Below are 11,318 nucleotides of genomic sequence, written 5' to 3' on the forward strand. Positions count from 1 at the left end.
GTACCGACCCAAAGAATAAAGTAGACATGTCATTTGGGGCGAACAGTGAAAGCCGTAAACTCCAAGCCCACAAGAAAACGACGCAAATGCGTTTTTTCACCATTTTCACTGCATTTGGAATTTTTTTCCTGCTTCCCAGTACACGGCGTAGAATATTGAATACCGTCACTATGAGGTGCAATTTGTTATGCAGAAAATAAGCCGTCACACGGCTCTTTACATGTAAAAATAAAAAAAAGTTATAGAATTTTGAATGTGGGGAGTGAAAAATGGACATGAAAAAAAAAAAAAAAAAAAAGGGGACAGGTTGTTAAGGGGTTAAATAAAACAAGATACCAGGCTCTGGTTACCAATCACATGCGTATTGCTGGAATAGGTCAACATTGCGTTGACAAAGCACATACATTTGGTGACACTTTGTTAACCCTTTAAGGACGCAGCCAGTTTGCACGTTAAGGCTCTGCCCGTTTTTTTTTTTTAAATCTGACCGGTGTCTCTCTTTGTGTCGTAATAACTTAAGGCTACATTCACATACATGTATGGGGGACGTATATACGGCCGATATACGTCTCCCATACACTCCTATGGGCTCACAGCCCTGTACGGGAGCGGTACGGTGCAGCACAAGTGCGGCACCGTACCGCTCCGTAGCACGGGAAAAGATAGGACATGTCCTATCTTTTCCCGTATTACGGCGCCGTATCTCCCTATGGAGAGGGGCGGGGGTGAGCAGCACTCATCCCCTGCTCCTCTCCGCAGCGCCGATGTACTACGGTACGGCGGGCATACATCGTGTGAATGTAGCCCAACACTTTATCTTATCTAACTGATTTTGAGATTGTAGTTTATATTAGTAGTATAATTCAGGAAAAAAGTGAAAAAAAAATCCAATTTTCTAACTTTCAAATGTTCTATTTTTTTTTTAGACAAAAAGTCGTACCACAATTTTTTTTTTTTTGCCATTTGTCTTCTTTCCATTTTTTTTTTTTTTTTTTTACATTTGGTTATTTTTTCCAGAATATTAGAAGGTTCATAGTTTTAGTAGCATGTTCTCAAATTGTTTGCACCACTCGGCAGATCCAGTACATCCAGTTTTGCGCTTTTGCATCTTTTTATTTTCTAGCGCAATACGTAACGTAAAAAAAAAAATTAGGTATACCATGCAGTAAAACCTTTTTACAGGTTTTACGGATATACACCAGTCCATCAAATGTCAATTGTTTGGACTCTATTGGGTGAATTGAAAGCCAATACGTTCAGAACAATAGAACGGAAGGACCCGGAGCGGAGAACTACCCCCTGTGTATAACTAGTGTAGGCATTACAGCAACAAACACAGAGTAGAAAGAAAGTTTATTCTATGAAAAATACTTTAAAAAGCGTCACTAGTGATTATTAGGCGGCTTTCACTCAGCGCGCTGCTGTACGCTCACCCGGGCTACGGCTCGGAAAGTATACATAGTGTGAAAGGAGCTTTAAAAGCACTAATGGGACCTGAGGCCACATTCACACGCAGCGTTTGAATTGCTTTTACATAAGCACAATGCAAATGCAATGTTAACGCAATTTCAAACACTGCGTGTGAACGTAGCCTAAGTTTTCTGAGGTTACGGTCACCTAACCAGAGGATGGCGGAAGATCTGCGGTGAATGTAAGGGTGATGCCACACATGGCGTTTTGAAACCGGTTTTTGGTCCGTTTATAAGCAGTCCGTTAAAAAACGCATCCGTTTTTTTAAAAACGCATCCGTTTTTTTAAAAACGCATGGGTTTTTGTCCATTTTTTATTGCACAAATTTGGAAAACCTATCAAAAACGGATGCGTTTTTTAACGGACTGCTTAAAAACGGACCAAAAACGGTTTCAAATCGCCACGTGTGGCATCAACCTAACCATCACAGTTCGTGTCCTCAGGGCGTATTCCTACGTGGCGTTTTTTAAAACGCATCCAAAACACAAGTAGGAGGAGGTTTGGCCAAAAAGCATATGCGTTTCCCTCGAAACGGAAAGAATGCGCATTTGAATGGGATACGTATTTGACTTTTAGCCAAACTCCCTCCCACTTGCGTTTTTGGGAATCTGCCCTCAGGGTGACCCTGGAAGCAAAAGCAATAAAAGTGTTCTAGATGCCGACCTCTACCCCGGGCGCAGCCATACAACATGGCGGGGCAATGAGAAGAGGCGCCATCTCTAGTTCCTATATACGTTGGTTGCACAGCGAGTTGCTCCGTTATCCGGAAATCTGAGGAATTTTGGAATTTAGCTTTGGAAGTGAACAGAGAAGCCAAAACTGATGTTATTCCCTGTCCCATGCGTTATCCTGACTCTGAGTGGTGTCAGTTATTAAAGGGGTCAGCGTCTCCACAGTAGCATAACCCATACAAGCGAGCAGTATCGTGTAGATGCCACCAAGTACATCTGTACTTCCTATAGGTGGCTGCCGTCTATTCCAGGGTCTTCATATGATCACTGGTGGGAGCCCTCTAAGTCTATAAATACATAAAGGTCCATGTCCTAATACTTCTGTGGGGTACACACTCTCGCACACACTTTGTCTTGTAAGTAAAGTTTTTGAGTTAATTCCGACACTCGGACGAGGTGGGGCTGCGCACGCTGGACATCAGGTGGGATTTGTAGGTCTTGCTGAGGCCGGTCATCCAGAATTTGAGCAGTTTGATGTTGTCCTCCTCTGAAGCTCCCAAGATCCCCAGCAGCTTCTGCGTGTCCTCTTTTGGGCGGCTGTCCACTTTGGTGAACTTGAAAAGGACCTTCACTTTACTAGGAAATAAATATATAGATAAGTTATATACAGAAGTCTGGAGGGAGGGGAGAGGGTCTAAGACAAGCAGAAAGTCTGCAGGAGTCTTAGAGCAAGTTTCTATCTCACCCGAGGTGCTTTATTCACATTAGAAAATGTCCTGTATGGTCACGCTAAGACTTCTCAGAGAGAAAAAAAAACACAGAACACAGCAGCTAACAATAAGCTTCTATCTCACCCCAAGTGCTTTATTCACATCAGAACTTTTACTATAATGTCCTATATGTTGCTTCTGATTGCGTAAGTGTAATAAATATAGTTAGTCTCCAGCCACCAAGGACAACTAAGAATTATAGATAAGGTAAAGGTATGGTGGTGCCTAAAACGCACAATATGTGACTAGATATAGGAATATTTCCACAAAAACACAACTACTGGTTTTTGCATAGTGGGTTGAAAATTTAGGGACACTGTAAACAGCCAGAACTATTGTATCCATTGCCCATGGTAAATAGCAGCTCTTACTTCATCCACTCCTCCTTCAGACACACCAGACACTGCTCCACCACATCCATAGACAGGTTCTCGTTGCTCAGAGCCGCCTCGATTTTGTTCAGGATGGTCAGTCCCACTGTGGGAGATAAAACACCATGTAGCAGGAATATGTGGATGTATAGGATACAGGAATGTAAATGTCTTTATGCATATCTCACCCCTGTCCGTGGCCACTGGGCTCCCGCTCGTCAACACAAACTCGTACTTACTGAGGGGCTCGTCATCCACAAACAAGACGGGGTACAGGTTAGAACGCGGAGCAGTGCGGACCTCAATCATGACTGCAAATTCTGTAGGAAGACATTACTACTAAGCTGGGTCTCCTTGGGGCACAGTGGAGAAAGCTCAGCTGCACCTCACCGACTCCTTACAATCCAGATACGCATAATAATAGACTCACCAGAGGACTGGACATGTGGGGGGATCTCCGCCTGGGGGCTCAGCCCCAGGAAATTGCACCTATAGGCATCTTCATACTTTTCACTGTATGGGATCACACGGACACAGCCCACAGGGAGCATGGCCTGACATGGAGAAGACGGAAAGGTCAATGTGGGGTTAGAAGTCCCCCATTTATAGTATATTCCAGGTGCACGTACCTGCAGGACATCAAACGCAGACTGGATGAGTTCTCGGTCCTGTCCCTTCCAAATGACTTGATTTCCCATAAGGATGTGCCAGGCCAGCATGCGGAAGGCAGAGGCCCCCAACACCTGGATGTAACACAAGATCCATTTACTAAAGACTGTGATCCATAGTGGCAAATCCGGAATCTCTATATTATATACGAGGGTCAGGTATCCACAGCCTCTCACCTGCCTCATGTGCCGCAGAGACCTGAACACAGCCGTCCTCCGGATGCTCCAGCCGCAGTCCGACAGCGCAGAGGAATCTGTATGGCATTTGGACAATTCTCTCCCCTCCAGAACTTCAGTCTGCGGTCGGGGTCGGCCCTCCTCTTCTTCATGACTCTCCCAGACTGCACACTCTTCTTCCAAGTCTGCAAAATATAGTACAAGGTGAGCCCTCAGAAAATGGTGGGACCCTCATTGATGGTGCGCGCCGGCCCCAGCCGACTCTCCCAGTCCAGGGGTGCGCGCCGGCCCCAGCCGACTCTCCCAGTCCAGGGGTGCGCGCCGGCCCCAGCCGACTCTCCCAGTCCAGGGGTGCGCGCCGGCCCCAGCCGACTCTCCCAGTCCAGGGGTGCGCGCCGGCCCCAGCCGACTCTCCCAGTCCAGGGGTGCGCGCCGGCCCCAGCCGACTCTCCCAGTCCAGGGGTGCGCGCCGGCCCCAGCCGACTCTCCCAGTTCCATATTAGCCTCAATCACTGGAGTCCCTGGTAACTACACAGCACCATCCTCTAACACAAGGTACAGAAGTAGCTCGACATACCTGCCTGCTTCTCCATCTGCACCAGAGTGTCCTCTGTGGGGGCACCCTCCAGGAGCTTCTCGGTGAGACGACAACCACAAGCCTTCAGTAACCTGCCAGAGAGATTGTCACATCAATATTTCACAGGGAATACCAACATTTACTGCTCAGCAGAGGCTCTTCTTCAGCCATACTCAATATTTCCTGGTCGTTGGATCATCATCTACATCACTGCTCTCAGCAGAGCAGCCTCAGGCTTTAGGCCTTCACATATTGTAATCAGATTTCGACTGAGAAGATATCAGAAAGCTTTTTGATCAAATCTCCAATGTAATCCATAGAAACTGAAGTTACCAAGCAAAGGACGTGTGCAGACAGGCCCATAAGTTGTCATCATTGGTGAGGGACGTCAGGGATCGCGCCGCGTTGCCATTTCTCTGGTGCAGAAATGGTGTGAATGCGGTGTTAATCCTGAGGGGGCGCTGTGGGCACCCAAACTGCTCTGCATCAAACACCTGCAAAATACAAATATTATCACCTGTAGGAGACGTCACAACCTGGTCCCAATTGAATTTTTCGTCTTTTTGCTGAAGACTACTCACTTTCAATGCCTTCCCCTGAAGTTCATCTATCACCCCTCGGATCTTGGAGAGGAGGAAGGGCCAGGAGTTGATCAGGTAGATCCTGTCCATCATGATGACGATGATACTGTACCAGCGCTGGAAACCCCGAGCCAGACTGTCTTTGATGAAGAAGGTGTGACTGAAGACAAACCCGTGCTGCTCGTCCCCAAAGAAGATGGGACCTTCCCTGCCAGGACAGACCTAGGGTGCAGGGAGACAGTCAGCAATAGTCATGGATAAGTAACATGCTTAGGCTGCATCTGGTTATTTATTCATACTGATGATTAAGGGGTCCAAAAGTTCTGCTTCCATTAGAATAGATAGTGAACCTTCCCTTTTAATGATATTTGTATATACAGCTCCTATGTCAACCCAGGCATCTGCATGACAGATAACAATCCCCATGTAGTCTGATCCTGGAGTCATGTGTTCCATTCTTACATCTACCGACATTATGGAGTGTCACAGGATTTTTGTAGTCTGTAACCATGAAGATACATAACTCAGCACGGGAGCTGCATACACAGAGTGCACGATTTTATCCATAAACTTAATTTGTAGGATGTGGTTATGATTGTTACCTCGCAGCTCAGGCTCCGCACACAGGCCTGACGCACGATACTGAAGAGCTGGGGATGGTTGGGGTGCTGATGGCTGACATATTTAATAGAAGTCTCCTTATCATGGCTGATGTACCCAGGGTGGCTGATAGCCAAAGATCGGCAGCCCTGAATAATAGGAAAAAAAAAAAAAAAAAGAGTATGTTAATGTGAATGTCTTAATACCTTACCAGAAACTCTAGGCCTGGAAACACAGTTATTCGTGGTGCACAGTTCGCCCCTTAAGGAGCTACTCACAGTATAAGACTGGTCCACACAGTCTTAGAAAAAGTCCACAGAAATAGAGAAAATAATTGCACTATGATTGGAGCTCCAAATATTATTCTTCTCCCTCGTTATTCCATCTTTAACCACCGATGAACAGCACTAATCCTCAGCTTCTCCTGCTGAAAGTAGGATTAGTGCTGTTCATCGATGGTTAAAGATGGAATAAGGATCATTGTGCAATTATTTTCTCCATTTCTGTGGACTCTAGACCTGGATTACTTTTATTATACTGCCCCCTATGTACAAGGATATAACTACTATAATACTGCCCCCTATGTACAAGAATATAACTACTATAATACTGCCCCCTATGTACAGGAATATAACTACTATAATACTGACCCCTATGTACAGGGATATAACTACTATAATACTGCCCCCTATGTACAGGGATATAACTACTATAATACTGCCCCCTATGTACAGGAATATAACTAATATAATACTGCCCCCTATGTACAAGAATATAACTACTATAATACTGCCCCCTATGTACAAGAATATAACTACTATAATACTGCCCCCTATGTACAAGAATATAACTACTATAATACTGCCCCCTATGTACAAGAATATAACTACTATAATACTGCCCCCTATGTACAAGAATATAACTACTATAATACTGCCCCCTATGTACAGGAATATTACTACTATAATACTGCTCCCTATGTACAGGAATATAACTACTATAATACTGCCCCCTATGTACAAGAATATAACTACTATAATACTGCCCCCTATGTACAAGAATATAACTACTATAATACTGCCCCCTATGTACAAGAATATAACTACTATAATACTGCCCCCAATGTACAAGAATATAACTACTATAATACTGCCCCATATGTACAGGAATATAACTACTATAATACTGCTCCTATGTACAAGAATATAACTACTATAATACTGCCCCCAATGTACAAGAATATAACTACTATAATACTGCCCCCAATGTACAAGAATATAACTACTATAATACTGCCCCCAATGTACAAGAATATAACTACTATAATACTGCCCCTATGTACAGGAATATAACTACTATAATACTGCCCCTATGTACAAGGATATAACTACTATAATACTGCCCGCCCCCTATGTACAAGAATATAACTACTATAATACTGCCCCCTATGTACAGGAATATAACTACTATAATACTGCCCGCCCCCTATGTACAAGAATATAACTACTATAATACTGCCCCCTATGTACAGGAATATAACTACTATAATACTGCCCCCTATGTACAGGAATATAACTACTATAATACTGCCCGCCCCCTATGTACAAGAATATAACTACTATAATACTGCCCCTATGTACAAGGATATAACTACTAAAATACTGCCCGCCCCCTATGTACAAGAATATAACTACTATAATACTGCCCCTATGTACAGGAATATAACTACTATAATACTGCCCGCCCCCTATGTACAAGAATATAACTACTATAATACTGCCCCCTATGTACAGGAATATAACTACTATAATACTGCCCCCTATGTACAGGAATATAACTACTATAATACTGCCCGCCCCCTATGTACAAGAATATAACTACTATAATACTGCCCCCTATGTACAGGAATATAACTACTATAATACTGCCCCCTATGTACAGGAATATAACTACTATAATACTGCCCCCTATGTACAAGAATATAACTACTATAATACTGCCCCCTATGTACAGGAATATAACTACTATAATACTGCCCCCTATTTACAGGAATATAACTACTATAATACTGCCCCCTATGTACAAGAATATAACTACTATAATACTGCACCCTATGTACAAGAATATAACTACTATAATACTGCCCCCTATGTACAAGACTATAACTACTATAATACTGCCCCCTATGTACAGGAATATAACTACTATAATACTGCCCCCTATGTACAGGAATATAACTACTATAATACTACCCCTATGTACAGGAATATAACTACTATAATACTGCCCCCTATGTACAGGAATATAACTACTAGAATACTGTTTATACCTCACACATATCTGATTTCTTCAGCCTGGGACTGTTGGACTCTGCACTGGCGCCATCTGCAGGACTATGAGAACGGATCCGGCTACTCATATGAATTCCTCCTTCTTCCTCCTCGACCTGTTCCCCCTGGCCCAGGATATCTCCGCATGTCGCCCCCTGGGGGAGGGGAGAATGCAGCGCTTCAGTGCAGAACAGTGTCCGCGGTCCATGGAGCTCACAGAAGTGGCACAGCGCTACAATGGCGTTCATGGCTCTGGTTGGGACGACTTCAACGCTACAAAGTCAGTGACTGCCGCGTGTCAGAAACTGAGGACATAATAGAAGAGATATCAGAAGAGACAGTGAGGATACTCTGCCCTGTCAGGAGAAGATGTCTAAAACAGGACAGAACACCCTCCCCAAGCTCTCCTCCAGTCCTCCCACTGCACCCGCCAAATCACCTCCAGCACTCCCAGCTCTCCTCCAGCCGCCCCATGTCTCCACCAGCAGCGCCCCCCCCCATGTCTCCACCAGCAGCAGCACCCCCCCCCCCGTGTCTCCCCCAGCAGCAGCAGCCCCCCCGTGTCTCCCCCAGCAGCAGCCCCCCCCCCCGTGTCTCCCCCAGCAGCAGCCCCCCCCCCCCCGTGTCTCCCCCAGCAGCAGCCCCCCCCCCCGTGTCTCCCCCAGCAGCAGCCCCCCCCCCGTGTCTCCCCCAGCAGCAGCCCCCCCCCCCCGTGTCTCCCCCAGCAGCAGCCCCCCCCCCCGTGTCTCCCCCAGCAGCAGCCCCCCCCCCCCGTGTCTCCCCCAGCAGCAGCCCCCCCCCCGTGTCTCCCCCAGCAGCAGCCCCCCCCCCCCGTGTCTCCCCCAGCAGCAGCCCCCCCCCCCGTGTCTCCCCCAGCAGCAGCCCCCCCCCCCGTGTCTCCCCCAGCAGCAGCCCCCCCCCCGTGTCTCCCCCAGCAGCAGCCCCCCCCGTGTCTCCCCCAGCAGCAGCCCCCCCCGTGTCTCCCCCAGCAGCAGCCCCCCCCCGTGTCTCCCCCAGCAGCAGCCCCCCCCCGTGTCTCCCCCAGCAGCAGCCCCCCCCCCCCCCGTGTCTCCCCCAGCAGCAGCCCCCCCCCCCCCCGTGTCTCCCCCAGCAGCAGCCCCCCCCCGTGTCTCCCCCAGCAGCAGCCCCCCCCCGTGTCTCCCCCAGCAGCAGCCCCCCCCCATGTCTCCCCCAGCGGCAGCCCCCCCCATGTCTCCCCCAGCAGCAGCCCCCCCCCCATGTCTCCCCCAGCAGCAGCCCCCCCCATGTCTCCCCCAGCAGCAGCCCCCCCATGTCTCCCCCAGCAGCAGCACCCCCCCATGTCTCCCCCAATACCACTAGTCCTCCTCCGGTAAGCTCCTTTCCCCTCTTTCTCCTAAACTCTCCTCCCGGACCCCCAGTCCTCCCTCTCACCTGTCACTCCGCCATGTTTACATCACATGACAGTCTCCGACTTCTCCTTCTTTGGGCGATCGCAAGTGTCCCTGGTGAGAGGGGGAGCTCCCGAATGGATACCTGCGCAGTGCTGCCCCTGACATTGCTTCTCCTACACTTCGTCGCTTTGCAGTGTTGTGACATCCATTTTACAAACTAAGAGTAAATAAAGGCAACGATTACAAACCGCGCTCCCTAATCCTCCCCCCCCCCGGGTCCATCGGGAAGATGGTATAGTCCGGAGGTTAGATTACAGGCACGGAATGCATCATGTGATGCAGTCACATGACTCCTCCCCCTCCATGTGCCGCACGGAGTCACCCTTGTGTCACCCTGCGCTCTGCGGAGATCTCATTACTACGTGGGATGAAGAAAGCTCAGTATATCAGACCACCCCTTTAATAAAAACCCTAATGTACTTTTAAAGGGGAAGTTCACTCTATGTTTTACAAAAAATGTGAAAGTTACGAGGAATTTGTAGTAGTTTAGTCAGGAAGTGGTGACACTGTGTAGCAGCCACTGACTCCAGTCCTTACATGGGACTGACTGCAGAGAAGAGATGTCACACTGTCCAGGTACAGGAACCGACTGCAGAGAAGAGATCTCACACTGTCCAAGCACAGGGACTGACTGCAGAGAAGAGATCTCACACTGTCCGATCACAGGGACCGACTGCAGAGAAGAGATGTCACACTGTCCAGGCACAGGGACCGACTGCAGTGAAGAGATGTCACACTGTCCAGGCACAGGGACCGACTGCAGAGAAGAGATCTCACACTGTCCAATCACAGGGACCGACTGCAGAGAAGAGATCTCACACTGTCCAGGCACAGGGACCGACTGCAGAGAAGAGATCTCACACTGTCCAGGCACAGGGACCGACTGCAGAGAATTGATCTCACACTGTCCGAGCACAGGGACCGACTGCAGAGAAGAGATCTCACACTGTCCGGGCACAGGGACCGACTGCAGAGAAGAGATCTCACACTGTCCGAGCACAGGGACCGACTCCAGAGAAGAGATCTCACAGTGTCCGAGCACAGGGACCGACTGCAGAGAAGAGATCTCACACTGTCCGGGCACAGGGACCGACTGCAGAGAAGAGATCTCACACTGTCCGAGCACAGGGATCGACTGCAGAGAAGAGATCTCACACTGTCCAAGCACAGGGACCGACTGCAGAGAAGAGATCTCACACTGTCCGGGCATAGGGACCGACTGCAGAGAAGAGATCTCACACTGTCCGGGCACAGGGACCGACTGCAGAGAAGAGATCTCACACTGTCCGAGCACAGGGACCGACTGCAGAGAAGAGATCTCACAGTGTCCGAGCACAGGGACCGACTGCAGAGAAGAGATCTCACAGTGTCCGATCACAGGGATCGACTGCAGAGAAGAGATCTTACACTGTCCAAGCACAGGAACCGACTGCAGAGAAGAGATCTCACACTGTCCGATCACAGGGACCCACTGCAGAGAAGAGATCTCACAATGTCCAATCAGAGGGACCCACTGCAGAGAAGAGATCTCACACTGTCCAAGCACAGGGACCGACTGCAGAGAAGAGATCTCACACTGTCCAATCAGAGGGACCCTCTGCAGAGAAGAGATCTCACACTGTCCAAGCACAGGGACCGACTGCAGAGAAGAGATCTCACACTGTCCGAGC

At 48.3% G+C, this 11,318-nt stretch overlaps 1 protein-coding gene across 2 annotated transcripts; it reads right to left on the minus strand.

Moving 5' to 3' along the window:
- Window positions 1-1,338: 1,338 nt before the first annotated feature.
- Window positions 1,339-9,781, minus strand: FLCN (folliculin). Of its 2 annotated transcripts, none has more exons than XM_072119837.1 (12): window positions 9,629-9,781; window positions 8,215-8,520; window positions 5,888-6,034; window positions 5,286-5,507; window positions 5,038-5,198; window positions 4,705-4,796; window positions 4,128-4,312; window positions 3,912-4,025; window positions 3,713-3,836; window positions 3,471-3,602; window positions 3,283-3,388; window positions 1,339-2,777 (listed from the first exon to the last, which is right to left on the minus strand). In XM_072119837.1, the coding sequence occupies exons 2-12, from the start codon at window positions 8,461-8,463 to the stop codon at window positions 2,576-2,578; spliced, it is 1,734 nt and encodes a 577-aa protein (XP_071975938.1). In that variant the 5' UTR covers window positions 8,464-8,520; window positions 9,629-9,781; the 3' UTR covers window positions 1,339-2,575. The 2 variants fall into 2 exon arrangements, with proteins under 2 accessions (XP_071975938.1, XP_071975939.1); XM_072119838.1 differs by lacking the exon at window positions 9,629-9,781 and adding an exon at window positions 9,551-9,572.
- Between the last annotated feature and the right edge of the window lie 1,537 nt (window positions 9,782-11,318).

This window comes from Engystomops pustulosus, chromosome 8 (assembly GCF_040894005.1).
Source record: "Engystomops pustulosus chromosome 8, aEngPut4.maternal, whole genome shotgun sequence".
Lineage (NCBI taxonomy): Eukaryota > Metazoa > Chordata > Amphibia > Anura > Leptodactylidae > Engystomops > Engystomops pustulosus.

Bases quoted from the DNA above. Each gene is read 5' to 3' on its own strand.
- FLCN (XM_072119837.1), bottom strand. From the start codon at position 8,463: ATGAACGCCATTGTAGCGCTGTGCCACTTCTGTGAGCTCCATGGACCG. The intron at 6,035-8,214 runs GTATAAACAGTA...CCTATTATTCAG, and splicing joins AGAAATCAGATATGTGTGAG to GGCTGCCGATCTTTGGCTAT. The intron at 4,797-5,037 runs GTAACTTCAGTT...TCTCTCTGGCAG, and splicing joins CTGCACACGTCCTTTGCTTG to GTTACTGAAGGCTTGTGGTT.